The sequence below is a fragment of the Lepisma saccharinum genome, chromosome 9 (genome assembly GCF_977018435.1).
Source record: "Lepisma saccharinum chromosome 9, izLepSacc3.1, whole genome shotgun sequence".
NCBI lineage: Eukaryota > Metazoa > Arthropoda > Insecta > Zygentoma > Lepismatidae > Lepisma > Lepisma saccharinum.
Genome location: NC_139237.1, coordinates 48,791,008 through 48,816,995, shown reverse-complemented (window position 1 = coordinate 48,816,995; position 25,988 = coordinate 48,791,008). Strand labels below are relative to the sequence as shown.

General features: G+C 38.1%; 1 protein-coding gene across 2 annotated transcripts in view; it reads right to left on the bottom strand.

Annotated features, from left to right (window-relative positions):
* The window catches only part of LOC145992043 (C3 and PZP-like alpha-2-macroglobulin domain-containing protein 8), a 911,691-nt gene that overhangs the window by 241,039 nt on the left and 644,664 nt on the right, over positions 1–25,988 (bottom strand). For both annotated transcript variants that reach the window (XM_083128164.1, XM_083128165.1), the window contains 2 exons: positions 17,445–17,570; positions 4,911–5,137 (listed from right to left, as the gene is read on the bottom strand). In XM_083128164.1, coding sequence (XP_082984290.1) covers positions 4,911–5,137; positions 17,445–17,570 — 353 coding nt within the window. The remainder of the gene's footprint in view (positions 1–4,910; positions 5,138–17,444; positions 17,571–25,988) is intronic.

Sequence of the window (25,988 nt, the reverse complement as noted above, 5' to 3'; positions counted from 1 at the left end):
ATCTGGGACAAGAGTTACGTAACAATGGTTCCACTCAATTCGATCGTTCCCTCCTCCAATAAACCCATCCCGTTTTCCACCAAAATTCACGCCTCCGGTGAGGAGAAGCTTGTCGTCAGCGAGATCTGCAACTCGTGATCCCAATCAAGAGAGAAAATGTTAACACGGCGAGCGGAGCTGGCAGCGACTGGGATTCCGGAAGTTGATGTGATGCTGTAACCGCCGGGACACAACTTGTTTTAATTGGATTAGGTGGAACTCTGTTCTCGTTTTGAATCCGGAACGACTGAACTTTGCTCCCGTTTTGTGTTTGTTTGGGAAATGCCGATACCGAAAAAATATATGTTCGTAGCTACAACCTGAAGCAGCTTCTTGTTTCACTGAATAAAAGGTTATTCCTGAAGGGATAGCTCGAAATAACTTGGAAGCTTTTTTTTTTTTCAGAGAACCTGTTTCTGAAAGCATATTACCTCGTATGTACACACATAATATGCTTTCTCGTGTATACACATATGCTTTGATTTGTATTACTCAGCGCCACTTTTGGTTAATCGCGACGATAAGAATAAGTGATGATATGACGAAATTGATGAAGGGCACTCACAAAGAAGAAACGCTCAGGTCGGGATTCAAACACGATACCCCTTTCTACCCCGCTCAAAAAGAGAAAAGATAATATGTACCGTTTTTTATATTTAAAAAAAAATAACAATACGCACTTAATATTCGTAAAGTTTTCCATAAAGGTTTGTACCAGAAGGGTATTAGTTTTTATAGTATTACCTAAATTTAAGAGTGTAATTTTAATTTTTATTAGCATTGAATGTTACGTACTCTGTTATGCGCCGAGTTTTCATATATGTGTATTATATATATATATTTTTTTATTTAATAGAAGATTCCAAATACAGCGTTAGCCATTTTACATTGGAACGATTTTATAGAACATAAGGACAAAAATAATAACATAATACAACAAAAATAATAACATAGAAAAATTACATGTGGTTAAGAGACTTACATACTTTTAGTTAACTTTCTTCTAAAACGGTCCAGATTTTCAAAAATGTATATTTGGCTTCCTAGATTATTGTATTCACTGGGCAGTCTATGGAACAGAGAGCGCTGGATGAGGCACAATCTCGGCTTCTGAGAAGCAAAAAGTCGAGTGCTTCTTGTTGAGCGGGCAGGCACACGAAAGTGAATTTCCTGAAGAAGGCGGTCACTTCTGATGTTGCCATTCACTATTTTATGTAGAAATATATGGTCAGCCAGTCTTTGTCTCTCTTGAGGAGTTTGGATATTTAAGATTTGCAGGAGGATGGACTTTTGCAAGTGTTTTGTGGACGGACAATGGCCAGGAAATAAATTTAGGACGGAATTTAGTCTATCTGAATTTGAGGGGTATGCCATAGACCAGATCGGAGAACAGTATTCAATTTTAGGTGACACAAAAGATTTGTAAAAGATGCTGAGGACAGTCAAGTTGTTTATTTCCGTGAAACGATAGATATGTGTGTGTGTGTGTGTGTGTGTGTGTGTGTGTGTGTGTGTGTGCGCGTGTGTGTATATATAAAACTCTAGCATTCTTAAACCCGGAGGTTTATGGCTGGAGCAACACAAGCCTTCCAACTGTCCCTATCCTGGGCAAGATCAGTCCAGTCTTTTCCTTCCTTACCGCTTTCTCTTAGGCTCATCTCAACGTTATCCCTCCATCTTCGTGAAACGGGGTAAAACTAATCATTAGTAGGGCTTTCAATAAAAAGTTTATATTTTAGTCTTGAAGTAACGGACCTCACACATTGCCTAAAATATTTTAAAAATAAAAGACACGATAACGTCCAAGCTTTACTTGAGAAAACAGCGAATAACAAAAAGCACATTCTCGCAAAAACTCAGTGACTTTCAATACGTGGGGCATCTCACCTGAAACGAACTATCCCAAACCGATTTGCACAACAATTTTAGCTCCATACGTTAGTTATCTTAAAATCCACTGATGCTGAAGTTTGATGTAAACTATATTCGACCACACACAACAATTCTCAATGCGCTAATCCTTACGAAACACGCACGTATGAGAAGAGAAAAGCCGGAAGGAATTCATTAAGAAAGAGCTTTCAACATAAACAATTGGGGAACGCATAAACCGCGTTTTATAAGTTCAATAAAAAGTTCAAATAGAGTTACGGAAAACCAAACAACAGGCGCAGGCTGCCGTAACTTCGTCTCGCCTTTAGGAAACAAAAGACCATCCGCTTGTTTTGAAATATGATCTTAGCGTTTAAGGACGCTGAAAGTGGGAGGTGATAATTTCCCTCGGCTCAACATCTTCACTTAGTTTCGAAAAGCTCCTTAACGGTAAGTGCCTGCGAGAAAATGACCATAAAAGCTAAAAGCCGCTGGCGTATCTTTAGGTCTTGGTGTTTTGAGGCGTGAAGATTCATTTCAGCGTTGTTTTACAGCATCAGCAGGTAAAGTTGAAGTGCAAAGCAGGTACCTCGTTTGGCTGGTTTAGCCAGTGATAATATTTCACGAAGCATTCGCCAATATATTGGAAGGTAAAAAAGGTAAAGTGTTCCCCTGTGCTTAGCACCACGCCATGAAGGCGTATAGGGGGTGTGGATCTGTTACTAACCTGTACTCTACAGGAGATTTGCGAAAAGGGTGAGGAGGGGGAGGGATGGAGAGGAAGAGAGAGAGAGAGAGAGAGAGAGAGAGAGAGAGAGAGAGAGAGAGAGACAAATATAGAGAAAGAGAAATACTAGGAGATTAGATAGTAGGATGGAAACGAACAGAGATATTGAGAGAGATAAAGAATGAATAGGAAGGAGAGACGCACAAATACAGAGAGAGAGAGAGAGAGAGAGAGAGAGAGAGAGAGAGAGAGAGAGAGAGAGAGAGAGAGAAATATAGAGAAAGAGAAATACTAGGAGATTAGATAGTAGGATGGAAACGAACAGATATATGGAGAGAGGGAGAGAGATAAAGAATGAATAGGAAAGAGAGACGCACAAATGTAGAGAGAGGGAGAGAGAGAGAGAGAGAGAGAGAGAGAGAGAGAGAGAGAAATATAGAGAAGGAGAAATACTAGGAGATTAGATAGTAGGATGGAAACGAACAGAGATATGGAGAGAGATAAAGAATGAATATAAAGGAGAGACGCACAAATACAGAGAGAGGGAGAGAGAGAGAAAGAGAGAGAGAGAGAGAGAGAAAATAGAAGAGAGAGAAATATAGAGATAGAAAAATTGAACCCGAGAGATCCTAGATAAATACAGAGAAGCATAGAAAGAGGAGGAGGAGGAGGAGGAGGAGAAGAACACACACACACATGAACAGAGATAGGGAGAGAGACAGAGAGAGAGAGAGAGAGAGGGAACAAGGAAGTAATAAAAAGAGAGACAGGGATATAAAACTCTAAATTCCATATTCGATAATTAGTTCTTAGACTAGAAAATGCAAGTTCGAAAAGGATTATACTGGCTGTGAGTTCATATATCAGGCTCGTTATTATGCAAATGCAACCCAGGCTGTACTACATGGAAGAAAGGCTGAGTATGTTCCGAAAGGATCAGGGTGATACACCACGCCACCCAATCCTGGTTAGGGTAATGTTACATATAGCATTTGGTGCATGTAGAGCCACACATATTATGCGAGGTGTGACAGAAAATTAATGATACTGATTTTGCTTTAACCATGAATATTATTGTTCTTACAAATGAAGGTTATCTCCTTCAAAGAATGTCCCTTCGGCAGCTACACAGCGACTGGAGCGTTGTTCCCATTGTTCGTAGCAGTGCTGAAAGGCTTCTGCTGGAATACCGTTCAGCTCGTCGGTTACGCTTTTCTGGATATTATCCAAGATACCAAAATGGTGTCCTTTCAAATGTTTCTTTTGAGCCGGGGAATACGAAGAAGTCACGGGAACTGAGATGCGGCGAACACGGGGCCTGAGGAACCGCAGGAATGCTTTTTCTGCCAAAAATTCATTGATGGAGACTGCTGTGGGACATGAGGCATTGTCGTGGTGCTGCTTCCAAGTGCTAAATTTTGATGGAGGGTAAATCGGTTGAAATTTAACTCCCTACTGATAACTCCCAACGTCAATCGACAATCTGACCTAACAAGAGACCTCACAATTCCCACATTGTCGTCCGTTTTTGAGGTTGAAGGTTTTTTTCGTCTTCCACTTGTTCTGGGCCTTCTAAAAAGGACTTGTACCATCTGAACACTTGCGGTCTGGATAGGCAATGTTCTCCATAAGCCCTTTGTAACTTTCTGTAAGTCACAGTAGCGGATTCGCCAAGCATTTTTGCCAGTCCAACATCACTTGAGACGTTCTCAAGAATCGCGTAGAAACTGTAACAAGTTCAAACTTGTACTGAGTCAACTGGCATGTGAAGTGGAAGGCAGAAGCGTCGGAGATTCGTGCGCAGTGTTGCCAGTCTCATTACTTTTCTGCCACATACAGATGCAATAAAATCACAATCAAAATTAAATGATCATACAAACCGTTTAAATAAAGATGCAAAAGATGATAATAATAGAGTAGGGTGGATTACAAAAGGGAGCAAGACATCAAGATAATGGCAGTGATAACTGCAGTAATTTGAAAGATTTTGAGCTGAAATTTTTCAAGTGGCTTAGTACCTTTGAGGACATGTTCGTTGCATTTGAGTAAAATAAGTCGACGCATTGTAAGTTGGTGAACGAAAAACCAAATTGCTTTATTATACGCGCTATAAATTATCAAGACACACAATTTCTTTCACAAAACTCCATGTAACAACAACATTCTCGGATTGCAGGGAACTAAACACTCAGAACTTTTCCCCTTAAGAGTTCAGAGCTGCCGAAAGCAATTTTGAAAACCCCAAAAAGCAAAATCTGAAAATGGTCCTTACCTTTCCAACGAACGGCAATCCTGGTTTGTAAAGTCTCCTCATTTCCTTCCCGAACTTCAGCTCCACGTAATGTTCTTCCGCCATTGGAATCTCGGGAACGTCGTCGTCCAGGTCCGCGTTGGTGACGTTGATGCTCGTGGAGAACGTTGCTGCTTCCACGTTCACTTCGATTTTCCATTTTCCAGTCACCGCTGCGTCGGATAAGGGTAGGGAGAAGCTCTTCACTCCTGCAATCGACATGGAAAAGAAAGTGTTACTGTCGTCTTCAAGCACGACTGAAGATTGGTTTTCATTAACGTGAAATCTTAATTGGACTTTATCCAATATCGAGAAGGATGGAGTTCACCCGAAATTGGTTCTATACTTAACAGTAATATAGATAGTCACTATGTGAGCATGTGTTTCAAGGGATCGAATGTAGATTAAATCTACAGGGTGTTCCGTTCGAGATGTCAGAAAACTAAACAGTTACATACAAGATGTAAATGTACATCTCCCTGAGCAGTTTGTTGAAAGGATGTAAATTTCGAGTGAGTGGAAATTTACAGATTTCAGCAGCGTGGCAGTGCTAGGGTGCATAGTAGTGTGCGCTTGCTAAATACAATACGACACATTGTGCGCGCTGTTCCGCCGTGACCACCATATTTGTCTACCATGCACACTAGCGCACCCAAGCGGCTGAGTTTTGTAAACTTCCATTCACTCGAAACGTACATCGTTTGCGCTTATGTTACAACAAACTGTTCGGAGATCCATTAACCCTTAACCACAGTCGTGAACATTTTGGGCACTAACACAGTCGTGCTGTCCACAGGACCTTTATGAAAAAATGAATATAAATATATCAAGACATATTTTAAATGATGTGAATTTAATCATGTCTTATGCTTTGTTATTCACTGAACACAATTACGTAGTTTTGAGAGCGAAACATTATTTTTTAACTTGCCTAAAAAAATATTTTGTTTATATTGTGAGTTTAAGCAAAACAAATACACCAATCCAAAATATCTCTTAACTGAGTATTTACACACATCTTATCAACGTGAATTTAGTCCTTAGTTATTGTTTAACATTCATTCTTCAAAACCACGGGTCCCTCAATTCAGTATATGCCACAAATAAAAAATCTGCAATTCTCTTGTCTATTGATCATAATAAATCATCGGTGATTTTAACCCTCAAACACAGTCGTGACGTCCGCGGGACCGCAGTATATAAATAGAACACCACAGAAGCAGATAAGGCAACCTTTTCCTTCACGCTTTCACAGCACACAGAAGTTGAGGAAGGTACTGAAAGAGAGGTAGCCTCAAGGTCAAAACTACTGGCGGGGTAACAAGCAAAAGGAACACTCCGGTCCGTGCGACGTCACAACTGTAGTTGAGGGTTAACTTCTTGTATATAAAAATATACTTTTCTGACACGCACTGTATATGCAGTGGTGCCTCGCATAACGAACGCAATCCGTTCCTGGACGTCGCTAGTTATGGGAGACTATTTTCCACTACAGGCAATGGCAGATTTAACCGGAGGTTCACGGGGACACGTGCACTTCCGAAAACGGATGACTAAGTATTATAAAAAGTACTGATAGCATTATATTACAACGATAAAAATGATCGAGCAATGATTTTGCAGACTGTAAAGAATAAAGCTGCGTTTATATTAATCGCGACTAGATTTACTAGGAACTTGAAGAAGCCGACACCGGAAATCGAACCCGGGGTTTGTGGGTTACAAGACAATAGCGTTAACTGATAGTCCATTTTCCTCGTGCTTGTTACTGTTTCGCTCGAGGAACAGAATTCTCAAGCTTATCTCTTTCTGTAATCATTATTAATTCAAACAATGTAGACTGACTTCTATTTCACACATGCCATCCATCATCTTATAGGAAAATCAAAGGGTCTTGTTTTTGACGGTAGGCTTGAACTTGTTGAATGATGAAAACCACTTCCATTTTCCATTCCATCTATTATTTATTTCTTATACATTTTTATATTTTCTACATCTTTATACCTCACTATTACTTTTACTAAATCACACTTATCCATCAATACTTTATTTATTAACTCACTTTGTGGTTGTCATCTATTTTTCTTTACCAAAACTACTTTCTTTCCATTTCGTGCTGTCTGGTTTGTAATAACTTTTCAAAAACAAACAGACACGCTTATATAACGAAAATGAAGGAGGACACCCCAGTTTGGACGCCAACAGAGTTCCACTTTCAGTTGCTTGTTAAAAGGTACAGGGTGGCCCAAAACAAGGTAACCGAAATGTAGAACCGTCGTATTGTGTGTTCGTTACCTTTTTTGGGCCACCCTGTACATAGTTTTATGGCATTACAAAAATGGGCACAGTTCGAATATCCAGTGCGTGGTAAGATTTTCCATTTACCTGGTTCAAAAAGTAACAGATTTCCAGTTCCAGTTGCCTGGTTCAAAAAGTAACAGATTTCCAGTTCCAGTTGCCTGGTTCAAAAAGTAACAGAGTTTCAGTTCCAGTTACCTGGTTCAAAAAGTAACAGAGTTCCATTTACCTGGTTCAAAAAGTAACAGAGTTCCAGTTCCAGTTACTTGGTTCAAAAAGTAACAGATTTCCAGTTCCAGTTGCCTGGTTCAAAAAGTAACAGAGTTTCAGTTCCAGTTACCTGGTTCAAAAAGTAACAGAGTTCCATTTACCTGGTTCAAAAAGTAACAGAGTTCCAGTTCCAGTTACTTGGTTCAAAAAGTAACAGAGTTCCAGTTCAAGTTACCTGGTTAAGAAAGTAACAGAGTTCCAGTTTCAGTTGCCTGGTTCAAAAAGTAACAGAGTTCCAGTTCCAGTTAGCTGGTTCAAAAAGTAACAGAGTTCCAGTTAAAGTTGCCTGGTTCAAGAAGTAACAGAGTTCCAGTTCCAGTTGCCTGGTTCAAGAAGTAACAGAGTTCCAGTTCAAGTTACCTGATTCAAAAAGTAACAGAGTTACAGTTAAAGTTGCCTGGTTCAAAAAGTAACAGAGTTTCAGTTCCAGTTACCTGGTTCAAAAAGTAACAGAGTTCCAGTTAAAGTTGCCTGGTTCAAAAAGTAACAGAGTTTCAGTTCCAGTTGCCTGGTTCAAGAAGTAACAGAGTTCCAGCTCAAGTTACCTGGTTCAAAAAGTAACAGAGTTCCAGTTCCAGTTGCCTGGTTCAAAAAGTAACAGAGTTTCAGTTCCAGTTGCCTGGTTCAAAAAGTAACAGAGTTCCAGTTCAAGTTACCTGGTTCAAAAAGTAACAGAGTTCCAGTTAAAGTTGCCTGGTTCAAGAAGTAACAGAGTTCCAGTTCCAGTTGCCTGGTTCAAGAAGTAACAGAGTTCCAGTTCAAGTTACCTGGTTCAAAAAGTAACAGAGTTTCAGTTCCAGTTACCTGGTTCAAAAAAGTAACAGAGTTCCAGTTCCAGTTACCTGGTTCAAAAAGTAACAGAGTTCCAGTTCCAGTTGCCTGGTTCAAGAAGTAACAGAGTTCCAGTTCAAGTTACCTGGTTCAAAAAGTAACAGAGTTCCAGTTAAAGTTGCCTGGTTCAAAAAGTAACAGAGTTCCAGTTCCAGTTACCTGGTTCAAAAAGTAACAGAGTTCCAGTTCCAGTTACCTGGTTCAAAAAATAACAGAGTTCCAGTTCCAGTTGCCTGGTTCAAGAAGTAACAGAGTTCCAGCTCAAGTTACCTGGTTCAAAAAGTAAGAGATTTCCAGTTCCAGTTGCCTGATTCAAAAGTAACAGAGTCCTAGTTATATTTACTTTCTGCTGGGAATTGACGTGCAAACATTGTATACAATAAGTGATCATTTTTTGCTATAAAAAATCACATGTACACTTACATATGTTTCATTTATGTTTCTGATACACAATACCGGATGTCCATAAAATAACTGTGCAGTGCAGTGAGAAAATAAGGAAGAACATGTCCTCAGTAACGTCACATCATCGTACTAGTATCACTCTCCCAGTGCAATATCTTTCCAATTTATCACACGTTTTTCTGCGTGGCTCACTCAAGGGACGGGTATACGAAAACAATCCTCACACACTGGGGGAGCTGCAGAGAGTCATTACTCAGCACATTGGACAGATATCTCCAGCAACCTTCCATACAGTGTTTAACAATAGGCAGTGTCGTGTGCAGACATGTCTTCAAGTCGGAGGAGGACATTTCCAGCATCTCCTGTAGAGAAAGCTGCACTGCCGTAAGTACAACTTCAAATTAACTTCAACATTTCCACTGCACAGTTACTTTTCGGACACACTGTATAAGTCTTCATAATTAATATTTGTATTAATGTTTTTACGACAAATAAAAAAATTGATGGATCCAGGCGTGAGATTTGCTTGAATGATCATTAATTTAATTTCACTCTCTCTTTCTATTCCGTAAACACTTTCTCTTATTAAACAATAACGTATTTCTAACTACCACATTGCCAGTAAAAGTAGTAATCCACCCCAACACTGAAGTCTTCGCATGGAATTTGAAATGACAATTTCCAATAAAATATGGATGTTCTAAATTTAGAAATCAACTAAGCCTTGATTCTTTGGCATAGGCGATTCCTTAAAGAAATCCTTTCACCTTAGCATCCCGAGAAGCCACATGGTTGGAAACAGATGTGTCAACGTGAGCTCTTCCCCAGCGATGCACATATTCAAGTTTACAATTGAATCAGCAGTTTGAAGAAGGGAATAAATCCAAAATTCTGATTGTTTGGAAATTTAAAAAAAACTGCCTATTGTCGTTACTGTTCATTATGGCTGAATCAAAATCGTATAAGAAATCCTTTACATATACCTACTATCCTAGTGCATAGTATTTTTGGTATTGGACTTTAATAAAAAGGAATACGAGGATTATAAAAGTAAGGATTCGTTCCCTTCTTCAAACTGATGAGATGCACATTAGGTATTATGCATATAAATGCTGGATTGAAAAAAACCCAAATATTTATTTGTCACAAAATATCATAGATATGTTAAGTAGCATACATTATGTTGTGATTTCAACATTGAGGAATCTTGAACTATTGAATACAGTGTCCAAACGTACACAGAAAACTATTGCTCCCTTCACTCAGACCATCATCCTCCATTGTCGCAGTCGTTGGCCTTGTCAACACCTCTTCATAAAATGGTTTGTATTCATCGGGAATGTACGTGACTATCTTGGCTACATCCTGTATCTTCTTGTGATTAATGGGGATGTGTCCATCATACGCTAGATCAGTTGGAATCTGGGCTACTGCTGAGTTTGGCTTTTGCAGCAGGAAAGTGTGTTTCACTAGGCCATCGATATACTCAGATGTGGTCAAATAACCTCTCGGTAAGGAGTATTCCACTTGCCTGTATTTAGATATCATAAATGATGTGGTCTTGTCAAGGGACTTTGCTGTTTTTTTGTAGAACTGCGGCCACCAGTTCTTAAAGTCAAAGACACTTTCGGCAGATATCTGAGTAACGTTAAAACCTGACTTCTTCGATGTTTTAATCAACTCAATGTACTGTTCTGGTGCATAAATTCTGTCCATTTTTCTGATTTTTCTCTTGGCAGTCCCGAAGTTAGGGTCACATTGCAAGAATGAATGACCCCGCACAGGGAAGTACTGATAGATCTTACGAAATCGTCCTGTGGCAACCAATGCCAGGAAAAACCGTACTAATGTATTATTACGGTTTTGGCCTCCGCAGGCATCACTGCAAACGTGACGTTCTTTGACCACAGGGCTCATATTTTGTATTTTTAACCATAACATACTACAAACTTCATCGGGACCGCGTTTAGCTTCACCTTCAGGGTACACATAGAATTCGGCAACATTAGTTTTCAGGTCATGAATGCAAAACACGTGTAACCAAAGTTTCCGGAGGTAAAACATTTCTTTTACCGGTATTTTCGGTAATGGAAGATTTTGCATAAAGTCAAAAACAATTACTCCAACCTCAGGGTCATTAGCACATAGATTCTTGACTTCTTGCTGTTTCTTATAAAACTTGTTGGCTCTCCGAAGATGAACAATCTTTTCGGCGACAGCAGCACGTTTTGCATTATCATTGAGATGCGGACTTTTAATTTTTGTAGTTAGCTCTTCGCAAGTGCTACACACATCTATTTGGGGACGTTCAAATCTGTAAGCATGATTTTCGTTATAATATTTTCTGTAAAAATCGCATTTTACTAGCTTGGCCAGAGTTGGGTGTTTTTACAGAAGAGCTCATACAAGGTTGTAATATTTAGGTCAGCACTCAAATATGTTATTGTTCTGTTACTGTAGTGTGTTTCTTGTAAAGGTAATTCTTTAATATGTTCATCGATCATTGCACGAACATCATCAGGGATGGCATTTCCTCGGTGACCATGCTTCCCTCTATTATCAACGGCAAATATACCTGACGTAATCAATGAAGTTAACCTAAACAGTGCTTTATTTGTGATACCATACAAAATTGAAAATGCCTTTTTACACACAGGTACACGTTCAGTGCCTTTCATTACGTGGTAAACAAAAATGCTATCACGTTTAAGTGGAACTGCACTTTTCGAACGCCTACGTGCTGGTGATTTACGGTCAATGAGTCCCATTAAAAATGTGTCTTGCTCATTTTTCGTTTCAAACCCTCCCTCGCAAAGTATTCAAACAGTGTTCCATGTCATTTACACTGAATGTCTTACTACATTTCTTCTTACAAGAGCGATCCCCATCTCTATTTGACTTTGCAGGCACTGTCTTTCCAGTTCTAATACTTACATACTCTTCACCTCGAAGTCTTTTGTTTTTCTGCACTACATAACTATACGTTTCTGGGCGCCGACACCTTTCCTCTTCTTTTTAGGCGTTCCAATAAGTTGCAAACACTTCATAATCGTTTAGACCATCACAGATTGTAACTCAGATACTAATTGCAGGTTAACCTCGGTAAACACAACAGAAATGTACAATAATATACACAAGGTTCAACAAGGTCTTGCATACCATTGCAACTTGTAACAGCTGTTAGCAAGTGCGATCTCAGCGCCACTAGTGGGAAACGGATGAATCAGTTTGAAGAAGGGGACAAAACCTGGATTCATTCCCTTATTCAAACGTACGAATATTTTCAAGGGCAATTACACCATCAAGCGTGTGGTTTTCGGTCCCTTTTTCTAACGTCCTAGATGCGGGTATATGTTAAGACACGTTTGGAGCAAAAAAACGAATTTCGATTTTTTGGTGCTTGTTCCTTTCTTCAAACTCCTGATTCAATTGAAGTGTCGTAAAGTAACTGTTGATAACGTTCCTACTATTGCAATAAAGCAGCTCTGTACACTTAGAGCTACTTAATTCTAAAAGTAACTAGTTACATTTAGAATTTCTCAGAAAAGTAACTAGTTACTTGCATACACTGGCCAAAAGTAACACTCAAATAACTTAGGATCTTCAAAAGATGTCAAATTACTGTCGCGTTTTTAAACCGCTAATCCTATATTCTAGAAATCTAGTTCGGATAATTTCAAAACTTTCAAGAAATCTTTCCTCATGAATGTAAACTTCAGCCTGTCCTTATTTATTACAAATTATACATTTATCCAACCAACATTACGTTCAATTGGTCCCGGAGGCACTCAGATATCTAAAACCGGGAGCATTTCCATGCTGCACCGAATGTCCCACAATCCTATCTAATATTCAAATACGAAATATTATCCGCCATTTGTAATATTACCGACACTTGGGCGAGTTCACTTTGTATTCAGCGTCGGCAGCTTATTCATACGGCAACTACGGGAGTAACGGAATTGAATTTAAGCAGGCGGTAGACTTTCATTCCTGGTTCACCCCCTTTTTTCGTTCTTTGACTTTTTCTCGTGCTCACTAATTGGTCTTCTTTTACATCATGCTCATTTGCTTATTGTTGCGAAAAGTAGTAGCGAGTAAAGTAGTACTACTCAGGCAGACTTTATGATAATCAGATCGTGACTTCTTTTTTTACAATTTTTGAACGAAAGTTCAGAGAAAATGTCATTACAGAAAGGATACATTTTAAAGATCAAAGCAAACAGGTTTTTAATCAATAAGTAACTAATGATTCAGGATTAGACAAGTTCGGAAAATTTCCAGCTTCATGAGATAAGGCAAATACTGTTCCACAATTGCTGTTCTCCATGTTACCAAGGTTTGAGTTTAATGTCCTGGCCTGACTATGGTAATTTATTTCAATTTAATTTCAAAACTATAGCGACACAAAAACAACATAATCTCAAAGAACGTCTATAGGGAAATATTGCGGAGCAGTACGCATTAAATAGTTACCAGAAGAATAACAGATGACAGCACACTACAATAAAATTAGAAGTAACATATGGAGATTTACAGAAGGGCGGAAGTACGTCGATAAGTGGTACGAAATGCATATTTTCGAAATTCTAACAAACAATTTAACCAAACGTTTACAAGGAGAAGTTCATAATGCCAACATCTGATGAAAGGTTTAATTAACACACCGAAGAGACAATTTTACATATATGTTAAAGTAATTTAGTATTGGTATGTCAATATTGAACTGCGATGCTAAAGTTCTGATTCTGGAATCATGGAGGGGTTAAGAAATTCGCACCAACTGTAAAGAAAAATAAATATGTGTTCTTTGAACAAAATAAACCTACGTGTTTTCTTGCAGTAACAATTCCAGTGCTAATAATGTAGTTTGTACAATGTTTTATATATTTCGGGGTTCAGTGTCATGATGCATTCAAAAGGCCGATTCCTGATGTGATCCTCCAAAAGTTTGTAGCTATTCCAGTATCGTGAGGACAATTGAAGAGCTACTTGAAATAAAGAAGTAGCGGCTCCGGTTTCGAAAGCCAGAAAGCAGCGGCGATGGGACTGGATGCGCTGACCACCCGTCAGCCAATGAAAAAGCTGCCTGGCAGGCCATGGTCCACACAGGACTATTGTACCTTGGACTTTAGTATTTTGATTTATTCATTTGGCTTATTTTACTTCTTATTTATAAGTGGCTTATTTTCTGCCACTTTTGGCTAATTGCGAAGATGAGGTTGACTGATTAGGTGTAACTGGTGAAGGGACGGCAGAACACCCATTTATCGAGGCTGGGATTCGAACCCGGGACCCCTGGTTTCGCAGCGCGCTGCGATAACCACTCCACCACAGAGGCCGGCGGACTTTAATATGCGTGCGTGTGTGTGTGTGTGTGTGTGTGTGTGTGTGTGTGTGTGCGCGCCTGTGTGTATATATACATATTGGAAAGAATCCTTAAAATCCAAGAATACGGTCCTGGAGACAAAAATACGTTTCATTTGATATGCCTGTACGGTTTTTATGCGTCGAGAGTTGGCAACGCTGCAATCCGTAGGTCGTAAATTATCATTTCTGATTAATTCTATTTATTATTATTATTATTATTATTATTATTATTGCTATTTTTGTCCATAAAAATTATTGAATTTTAAATCAAGAGAAATGTAAGTGTGTTTGCAGTTTACATATTACATTTACTTTTGTATGAGCTTCACCCCTTCAATACATACTCGAATCATTGATTTTCCTTTCTTAGAGCCTAATAAACACCATTAAATGATTACGATATTAATGTACTTTGATCAGAAATGATTCTGATATCTATAAAATTCTTATGTACATTATTCTATAAATTATTTATTTAAAGTGATTTAAATAAGTGATTTTTTTATAAAAAATTACATGCTTTAATTAAATCTTGATTTAAATCACCATTTAAATCAATCTAGCTTGGAAGGGAGTCATGCCTTCCTCCTCGAAGTATGAAATATTTTAATGGGAACCTATAAAATTCTACGAAAAACACATTCACGATTTTTTCCACATTTTGCAAAAATTTCGAGTTTGTCCTTGAATAAATGTGTGGGTTGTTTGTGGGGAGAGGCACTCTTCGGAGTCTGCATTAGTTGGTCATTTTAATTTTATAACCATGGATGCAAGGCTACGATAAGTTTAGACAAGACAGTACATTCATTTTAATCACTGTCCCAACATATTGCGAACTGCTGTCGTAATGCGAAATACGTATGTGTCATTTAATTTATAAATAGGCTATATTATTTATAAATACAGAATTATCATCGCTGTTGAATGGTGCGGGTATTAGAAAATAAAGGGATTTGAAAACATTGTAAATTTGCGGAATACTTCTGAGAATTAAATGTAAACAATTACCACTGAGCTGTTCGCCTTTATGTGCCTTCATGGCACAATGCTATATTCACGGTGAATTTTACCTTTACCTTTTATTATTTCAGTAATATCTATTTTTTAATAAAACACACGTACCACGTACACACACTAAAACGAAACCGCAATTATTAAAATATTTTTAGTCATATGTATGAAATATAAATGGAACTTATTTTGTTGGTGCACTTACGTAAACAAGGCCTGTTCTGGCTGCTAGAACAAGTCTTGCAATCAAAGGTTTTGTAATCAAAATACATAAATCAAACAATGTTCAAAGTTTTTATAATACATGTAATATCATTTATAAAGTATACATACCGGGTGGCCAGAATTAAAGATACCCAACTCAGAGCCCTCTGTAGACTGTTTGACGCATCGTAGAACTCTGAAATTTTGGAATCCACTATGCAGACCATGGGGAAGAGGATGGCGATAAAAAATAGTTCAATTTTCCGCCACCAGGTTGAAATGAGGCTCTATACTTCCATGATGGGTTCTACAAATAATAACGTTAAGTGATAGCTGAGTTATTAATTAGAAAGACATTTGTTAGTGGCTGAAAGTCGCGAGAAAATAATCTCTCGTTTATTTCAAGATTGCAAGGTAAAGGAAAATCCATAACCAATTGGATCAGTTTACGTCATTATTACAACCCATCATGGAAGTACAGCGCCACATTTCAACCTGGTGGCGGAAAATTGAACTATTTTATCTTTTATCGCCATCCTCTTCCCCATGGTCTGCATAGTGAATTCACCAAATTTCAGAGTTCTACGATGCCTCAAACAGGCATCAGAGGACTCTGAGTTGAGTAACTTTAATTCTGGCCACCCGGTATAAGAAAAACGGGGGAACCGGTAAATTCGGAGCAAAATACGTCATGCGCCAGTAGATCTTTTTTTTTACGTATATCTTGTAAAAGTAGGAGAAACATATTTAGATTTGAACTTTACAAAAACATTTTTTAACTTTCTTTTAGTTGTGTTTCATGCGAGTCAGTAAGTTTTTGGCTGAAAATTTTGGAACAAATGGTTCCTTTCTTAGCCCATATAAGTTGAACGATTTCAATTCGTTTTCAAAAATATGTTGAAAGTTTTTTATTAATACGTTGAAAATTTTGTGAATGGTGAATTCATTTTTAGTGCCTTTATTACATGTCAAAGTTTTAATTAGTTTTAGCATAACATTTTGGTTCATTTGCTTCAACAGTCTACGCTTGTAATTCTATCAGACACTTTAATTTATTTTAGTATATTTCCATTAATAGCTAATAAAAATGTCCGAAATGAACATGTTTGCGTTCATATATATTTCTCCTGATTTCCATTAAGTGCCAGTGTAATTCATCATCGATTTGCATCAATAATTCAAGTAATTAAGTTTGGTTTTGATAGGGCGGGAATGGGTACTGCGCGCGGGAAATTTGTGGTACTGTGAGGGCGCGGATGACGAAGGTTTAAGGCACCAGAAGATTTTGCCATACCAGAGTCTATTGATAAATTGTCTTTTTTTCGTTACTTTGGACAATAATATTGCAACTCTACAATTGCATGTCGACCAAAGAAACAGTGTTAAATAACAACAATAGCTGGCGGCGATTGGGTTCCAAAACTAGGGGGGTAAGGTGCAAAAAGTGTGTGGGGGGAAGGAGCGGCAAGGAAAGTTTAATTTCCTATGGTACATAAGGTGAGCATGGTGCGGGGACAAAAGTGGGGGGACAACTGCCCCCCTCGTCCTCCTAATCGCCCCCACTGACAACACTGTAATTTAATAATGGTTGAGGTAAAGACAATTTTCATGCTGTAACTCCGCCATGTAATATAAGTAAATGCTAGTCTAATTTGAATGACTAAACACATCATGCGATAAGGGCTTTTTGCCTTCTCAATTTCCAATATCTAATCTAAACGTGTCTTATTATACCTTTTAACGGTGGATTTAATGTTGCAAATGTACATGGCAGTAGATCATCAAGATGAGGAGAACATTTTACTGTTCCACTGCAGGTCAGGTCTTCCTGCCAATGTCGTAATCCAATGTTATTTAGGTCAATATTTGACACCAGTGTTGCAACGTAATGTTATTTAGGTCAAATCGATCAAAATATACCACTATAAAATAAAAACATTCAAGCATTATATGTTTAATACCTATCCGCAATTCTCTCACATTGATAGAAAAAAGGATTACGATGTCTTCCAGATAGTACTTTTACCAGGTAATAAATAATAGAAGTAGGAAAGAACATGAGAAGATCTCGTGTTACCAGAAAGTTCCACTTTATAATTTGATAGAAGCAATTGTCCCACCACTCACCTTCATCTAGAGATATCTCTTCCCAGATGGCAACCTTGGTTCCAGAGGGGTCGCGAATACACACGCTTGCAGTAACATCGGAGGCCAACTGGAGGTTATGATCTAGTGCCAGCATCCAGAACAACACTGAAAGAAAACAATGAGAAATCAGAAAGTTAGAAAATCCTCTTATGGTGGGTGTCTTATTACACTCAGAAACTAAAATCAATTTATTAATATCAAAATAGGGATTTCTTTGTAGGTGCCAAAAGTTGCTAGTATATACATTTGATGTTGCGTTTATTTGGTACATTAAGTTTTGAATATTTATAGATAGAGAAAATGTTAATTTCATTGTGAGTGTACCAGAAGCATGTCTAGAAAAATATCGGGAGTGCAGTCAGTTATTTACATAAATATTCTACTCCATCTGTGGGTAGTGATGGAACATTTGCGATTTTAATATTGCCATTATAAACGAATTGGACAAAATAAAGCTAATTTTAAAGCCATTACAATTACAACTACTATTTCACATACTTAACTGGGGTTGAACCCCAACACCTCTTTAAGGCACGAATTTGTTCACACATACTTATAGGTTTATTGGACTTGGCACATAAGATGAATGCCTTTTCTGTTTGTAGTATTGGATGCATCAACGGGAAATCCAATATTTACAATAGCGACACGAGAAGGAGATGGAAATTGAGCTAAGGAGCTGGGAAGATTTCGAAAATGTGTGCTTTCTGTGTAAAAAACGTTGCCGCCAGAATTCAGCGGTTATCCATGATCCTCTTCCTATTGAATAATCCACACACTCTCAAAGTAAAATACAACTTTCCGTGATATATCTGTGCGTTAATATTTATTGCAAAGAGACGGGTTTCCTGGCGAATAAACGGAAGAAGGAAAAAAAATACCTCTCGAATACGCGCAGAAGACCATTTCCTGTACCACTCAAGAAACGATCGGGCCGTAAACCTTCCCCACACTACCGCGCGGTACCGGATATAAATGTGAGCGCTTGCGAGTGTGTGCTTACGAGCCACTTCTCGTGCCCGGAAATTAGCTCAATAGTTGGCCTCTTCCCACGCCCCCCTTGCAGTCGCGCCCCCCCCCCCTCAGCCTCCCCAAACCAGTAACGAGGCTTGCGAATTGATTCGGCAACGAGATTCCCGAACCCTCAACATCTCTGTCAGCGGAGTAATTCAACGATACGTTTTCCTTGTTGCGGGATGTAGTTCGCGAGGGGAGGAAACGACTTCTTCGTGAAAGCCACATTCGAAGGCTGTGACGTGCTTGAGGGTCGTTTGTGAATGTCCCGGAGAGGGGACACCAATATCGAGATTGAATGCGACCTCTTCGAGAGGGAAGAAGGCAAAGGATTGCTTTGGGGGCGAGGTTTTCAAAAGGTTGATAAAGTGCTTGCAGAAGAACGCGCGAAGTCTGGCAGACAACGTAATTGCAGTCACTTCCATTACCTCGAGGCGACGTGCATTCATCACCGTATTTAGCCGTTCTTGGGAACAAACATATTAATTACTATTAGTATTACTAATAATTATTAATAAGACAGAGCCGATTCCACTTTCAACTGATAACGATGCCGATATTTGAAAATCGTAATAATCAAAATTTAATCACAAAATTCATTAACAATCGTCTTCAAGTATTCCACTTTAGTTATATACATCAATTGACCAAGATTTTTATCTTTAAAATATACAAAAATTAAATTTGAATACTAAATTACATGTCATCAAAAAATTAAGTCTTCTCACAAATATAAAAGAAACTTCTAATTTTGCATAACTTCCAGGAAAATTAGACTCCTCGAAAGTATTGACAGTAATTTTTACGGAGACGGTTAAAGACAAAAATAAAGTAAAAGTATCGGCAGTTATTGGTAAATATATTCCAACCGATCTTTCCTATACCGATATATCAGAATCGGTATCGGCTCATCCCTAATTCTTAATAATAACAACAATAACTTCAAGAGTATATTAAAGTACAGGGTGACTAAGAAGTCTGTAACTAATGGACACCACAGCCATCTGAACTCAAAACCACTAACTTTGCTCTGAGGTGTACTGTGAAATTCCTGGATCTTGACATCACCGGGAAACTATAACCACGCCAAATCAGCTCTGGATTCTCACATTTTGAAGAGAATTTGAAGAAAGGATGTTGAAACGTTTGAGGAAGTGTGTTGAGACTACTGGCGGACATGTGGAACACGCTTTGCTTTAAGGAAAGGTGCTGCACATCAGTTCTCTCACTGGTTCCAGATTTTATGGTCACCCTGTATAGTGAAACTACACATTCATTCCCTCACACGGACATATTTTCGAGCATCAACCCGTTCCAATGATAGCTGTTGTGAAGTTCTCATTTTACGCTAATTCCTATCGCGGCTATCAGTTTCTCAACACAGGGAATTTAACTTGCTTTTATAGAATCTAATATTTAACTCGTGCTCTTATGCAAGAATTCGTTGAGAGAGAGCTTGTCGATAATGTCATAACTTAATAACATGTATACTGCTATTTAACTCTGATCCTGATTAAATTCAGTAATAAGCTAATGTGTAGTTAACATACATAGGTTGATCACTACAAATACCTTCAAATTATAAGGTACTCTTTCAACAGAACAATTTTTATCACCATGTCCCATAATGTTATTTTTTGTTACCATAACAAGGTCAATCTTGCAAAATACATACAAAATAGATAAGAAAGTTATTTAATATTATATATTTACGAAATATACACATTTGAATTTTAAAACATATATATAACGAGACATATTGAATCTGAATTGGAAACATAAGCAGCATTAACTGGTGCAGTATTACAGGAAGGAAGTGCCATGTAATGATGTTACATTCGTTGACTCATGCACTTTTCCATTAAAGTTATTACGTATATACTTTTGGCCAATAGTAAATAACTTACTGTATAGCCTTCTTAAGCCCGAAGGTGCGTAGCTGCAGCAACACAGGCCTTCCATATGTCTCTATCCTGAGCAAGATCTATATACTCTTTTTCATTCCTACCAAATTCCTTTAGATCCATGTCAACATTATCCTTCCATCTTCGTATTGGCCTTCCTACTAGTCTCTTACCATCAGGTTTCCCAACAAGAATCGCGTAAACTCTTCTTTGCTATCCCATTCGTGCCACATGGTCTGTCACCCTAAGTCTTCATGATTTAATCATTCCTATAAAATCTGTACAAAGGTAAAAAGGTAAAAGCGTTCCCCTGTGCATAGCACAACGCCATGAAGGCGTATAGGGGGTGTGGGGGTAACGCCCCACACTTTCTTGATCCGGTCGTGAGTGGGGGTGATGTGATCAGTACAAATTATGTAGTTCTAAGTTTCTCTACTCACGTGTCTCCTCATCCCTTTTAGGTCCAAATATTTTCTTCAAGATTTTATTTCCAAATACTCTTAATTTAACAATAGTAACAAATACTTTAAATATTGTTAATTTTTTTAATATTAAGCTGGTACACGACCTTATTTTCGTAATAGCTAGATTTTTTGCCATCTATTTCAAGGGAACATTTGAAAGTATGAAACGATCAGTGGCGGAAATCGGGTTCCAAAACGGGAGGGGGCAAGGTGCTAAAGCTAGGAGACAAGAGCAGTTGACAATCCCTTGCTACATAATGTATAGCATAGCGCGGGGACAAAAACGGCGAAAAGTAGGAGGGCAACTGCCCCCACGCCTCCATAATCGCTGCTACTGGATACAGTGTATATGTAAAAAAAAATATTATGAATCATTATTAATGGAAATACTTATTTTACAGTATAAAATATAATCATTACATTACTATGGGTGAGATATATCATCATGTCAGGGGTAAAATGTATGACTCGCCAACGTAATTTACTCTATGCGGAAGGCAAGTTACGTGCAAACGTCATAACACACAGTAGATAGCTAAACTGCCCCCATTTTTCTAGAGCCATAAAATTACGTACATGGGTAGTGAGAGCTATTCACCTAAGTAGGCAATTAGTAATTATAAGAAAATATTACGTTCAATTAGACACTAAATCCTTTCAATTGCAAATTTATTAAATCCAGTGCATTAAATTCTTAACAATTGGAAACTAAAATTAACAAGAATTCTAATAAATATGACATTAATATTTAGATTAATAACGAATAAATAACAATCTGACTTGGCCTACCGTTTCGTGTTGTTCCCCACGTGTACCTATATATGTTGAATGGTTATAGCACGAACCTAATTGTTTACCAACCCGGTGCGGGCACAAGTGGTTCGGATCCCACTTTAAACTGTAGGTCCAGTTCCGATTTGCTTTACTGTGCACAAAGTGGACTTAAAACACCAAATTAATCAATCAATCAATCAAATTCTTTACCTGAATCACAAGTAACATTATCGGCCATATAAATTGTAAGTTATGGAAGTTTAAAAAAATAACCCCCCTATTTTTAAGTAGGTATTATTAGCCCTATTTTACCGATAAGCATACTACCACGGATAAGGCAGGCCAATGCCCTTGATTAACTCATGGTAAAGTAATTATACAGAGTGTCCCAAAATAGTATTTATTCTCTTTGAGCGTCAATAACAGGAACACTAATATCACCAAGCACGAATGTTTTTTTGGTGTCACATACCTTAAAGATATAGATGTTCAAAATTACAACTATTGGCAGTAATACATTGTGTGCAATCTGAACAGATCGATAAACAGCAGATACGGTTTCTGAGGGAAGAGAAGCGTAGGTTGTCTCAATTGCATGTTCCACGTCATTCAGTTTCTTTGGCTTTTCGGCGTACACAGCATTCATAACAGTTCCCCACAGGTAGTTATTTATATGTGTTAAATCAAGAGATCTGGATGGACGTTTCTGGAAAGAAAAAAATCTCACCTCTCACATTTTGTGTACACTTGACAGGCTGTGACGGGACTAAAAACAAAATAAGGTCTATATGGTCTCACAAATGCTAAGCATAGACATTGCAGCTTCGAATTCAAAAAATCCAGTAAAGTTATCTTTAAATAGTTTCTCTGTTCAAAGAGTGTAAACATTATTTTTGGACACTCATACTGTTTAACTGCTATGGACGTTTCCCCAAGCGTATCGCTTCGCTACCGGAGACCAAGGGGTCAAGCGGATTTCCTTGTTCGGACATGAGGTCTCGAGGATCGAGATTGCGTAGCGTGTGACGTCAGAACATGTGAATGTTGCCAAGTTGTTTACCTTGCAGCTATGAAATGTGTGTGTGTGTGTGTGGAGGGGGAGGGGGTAAATGATTAAGCTTAGTGAAGAAACTTACGATTGACACTACCTGTGCTTCCCTTCCTCTGGAAACCATATCTTCTGTTCGTTCATTCGTCGACCTGTTCCATAGCTAACTAACTAACTAACTGTCTAGCTTTCTTAAACCCGAAGGTTCATGGCTGCAGCAACACAGGATTTCCATCTGTCCCTATCCTGAGCAAGATATATATACTCTTTTCCATCCCTACCGATTTCCTTTAGGTCCATCTCAACGTAGTCTCTCCTTCTTCGTCTTGACCTTCCTACAGGTCTCTTACCATCAGGTTTCCCAACAAGAATCCTGTAAACTCATCTTTCCTCTCCTATTCGTGCCCCATGGCCTAAGTTTTCTTGATTTAATTATTCTAATAATATCTGGACATGAGTACAAATTATGTAGTTCTAAATTATGTAACCTTCTCCACTCACCTGTCCCCTCATCCCTTTTAGGTGCAAATATTTTCCTAAGGATCTTATTTTCAAATACTCTTAATTTATGTTCCTCTTTCAATGTAAGAGACCAAGTTTCACACCCATATAATACTACAGGCAAAATTACTGTTTCGTATATTTTAACTTTAGTTTCTTAGATATTAAACGAGAAGACAAAAGTTTATAAAGAGAAAAGTAACATACATTTCGCGAATTAAGCATATTTTTTATTTCCTCTTTAGTAGAGATGTGACGAAGCTGAAAATTTACCGATGCCGATGTACTCACCGATAATTTTTGGAACCGATACCGATGCCGATATTTAACCGATTCCGATACATAAGATTATTAATCAGAAATGGGATGTTATTTTCAGCATGACAAAATAAAATTTGCTATGTACATTTCTATTGCATATCATATGTATATACATATATATTCTCAAGAGATGCGAATGTACATTTGCATCTACAAAATGTTATGTGAACCTTTAAGAAGAACATGGATTCTCAAGAGTTTAAACATTAGTACACAAGCAGTTCTTTGAAATACAAAATGAATTCCTGTTCTGCCAGATTAAACTTCAGAAACACGAGATTTCGAAGCACTTCAGGAAGTAACCTACTCCTTCTCTTATCTCAAATCTGTTCAGCAACACTAAACACTCAATCACTGAATACTGATGCAGCAGGTATGCCCAAGTATTTTCTCAGGACTTGCTTCAGGTTTGAATACTCATTTTTTAATTTCCAATACAACAGCAGATCCTGGTTCAGCAATGTACTGTTTTATTTCCGATTTATAGTTAGGTTGATCCTCTGAATGAGTTTGCAATAATTTTATTACAAAAACTCTACAATAATGACGAATCATAACCAAATTTTCAATAAATATTACAAAACTAAAATATAAAACTTATTAGAAGGTAAAAACTAGTATAATCTGTACCGGTTTAAATATCGGATTTTTGCCGATTCCGATACCGATGCCGATATGTCAATTTCGGCCGATTTTCATACATCTGTAATCGGCTTCGGCACATCCCTACTCTTTAGTATAAAATTATTTTGATAATATTATTTCTAAGTATTTGAATTTGGAAACTTTTTCAAACGAGTTCTTATCAATAATTAGATTTTGATTATTACCTAACACTTGGTTTCGGCCTGTAAGCATATATTTAGTTTTCTCTTTGCTAACTTCCAAACTTACCTCTTTAGCAGTTTTGAAAAATATTTTAGCATTATTCTTAATTGTATTTATATCATCCCCTAATAAGTCTACATCATCTGCATATACTAACAACTGAGTCACACCATTTAATTTTAGTCCTTCGTTAGTTTCTTTTACCTTCCCAACAGCATATTCTAAGGCAAAATTAAAGAGCAATGGAGATAATGCATCTCCTTGTTTTAACCCATCATGAATTGTACATTTGTCAGACACGTTAATACCCACACGAATTTTGCTATCTGTTTCACTGGTGCATACTGTTCCATAGCATTGCAGACAAAGTATTGCTGCCAATGAACATCTCTAACTTTAAGGTATGTGACACGCAAAAGAGTTCATATTTGCTGTTATTAGTGTTCCCATTATTAACGTTCAAAGAGTTGAAAAACTATTTTGTGACACTCTGTATGTAAGTATCCTGTACAGGTCCCTTTAAAACATTGCACTTGTAACATTTTTCAAGAGGCTTTTTTTAGGTAGTTATTTTAGAGAAGAGAACTTTGCCTCGTGTAATTTAAAGCGTGCATATGTGCCGAAACCCACGAAAAAATTAATTAACTAAATAAGTCACGCCTACGGTTAAATGACGACTCGGATATGCAAAACAACAAAACACGTACCGTGATTTGTCACTCCACAGGATGTTTTCCATTGTTCCAGAGACCACTGGCGACGTGTATACTGCTGCCAGCAGTTAAAATGAGCGGACGACGCAAGGTGAGTGAGGATAAACGGGATGTGATTATCAGCGCCCACCGATTCACTCATTTTGACTGCTGGCAGCAGTATACACGTGTACAGCGCACCCACTGTCCTTCGTGAGTCATTCTAGTGGCTCATGATGTGCATTAATGATGTATGAGCGATCCTCCACACCCCCGGAAGGGATTGGGCTTTCTCTGACTGATTTACATTGCAAACGCAGATCCAAAAACAGGCTTGTCGCAGTGACGACGCCCAGTCCGCCCTCCCCCAACTGAAGTTAATGAAATATCGAATATTAAGAGAGTTCATCTCTAATAGTATGACTATTTTCACCTTTTCTAAGGGGTGTGTTCTGCATGATATCACTTTCATAATACCAACTTAACTATTCTTTTTGGTCCATCGCTGTGGGAACGTTCTGTGCAGAAATTCTAGAACATCCAAACTCGAGTGCGGTGTGCACCATCCTGCTTGAAGATTACATTTGGCTGCAGAGAAACGAGCTGAGGGACAATTGCTCAAGCATGTTCAAATAACAGTTCCAGGTTACTGTTTGCCCGATGAAGAAAACGACGAAACAATTCTGTCTTTCATCAGTGCACACCACACTTTCAAATTTTTGCTGTTCCTGGTATGTTCCTGGATAGTATGGGATGATTCGGAACTCTCTTTCCCCGACCCTGTGGTCGAGTGGTTAGCACATCGCGCTGCGACGCCAAGGGTCCCGGGTTCGAATCCCGGTCGGGCTTGGTTGTTTGTGAATGTCCATTCATCAATTTCTTCATTTCATCACTCATTCCCATCTTCGCAAATTAGCCAAGAGGCACAAAACGCGAAGTAAAATAAATTAACTCAAATAAAAAAAAATGAAAAAAAA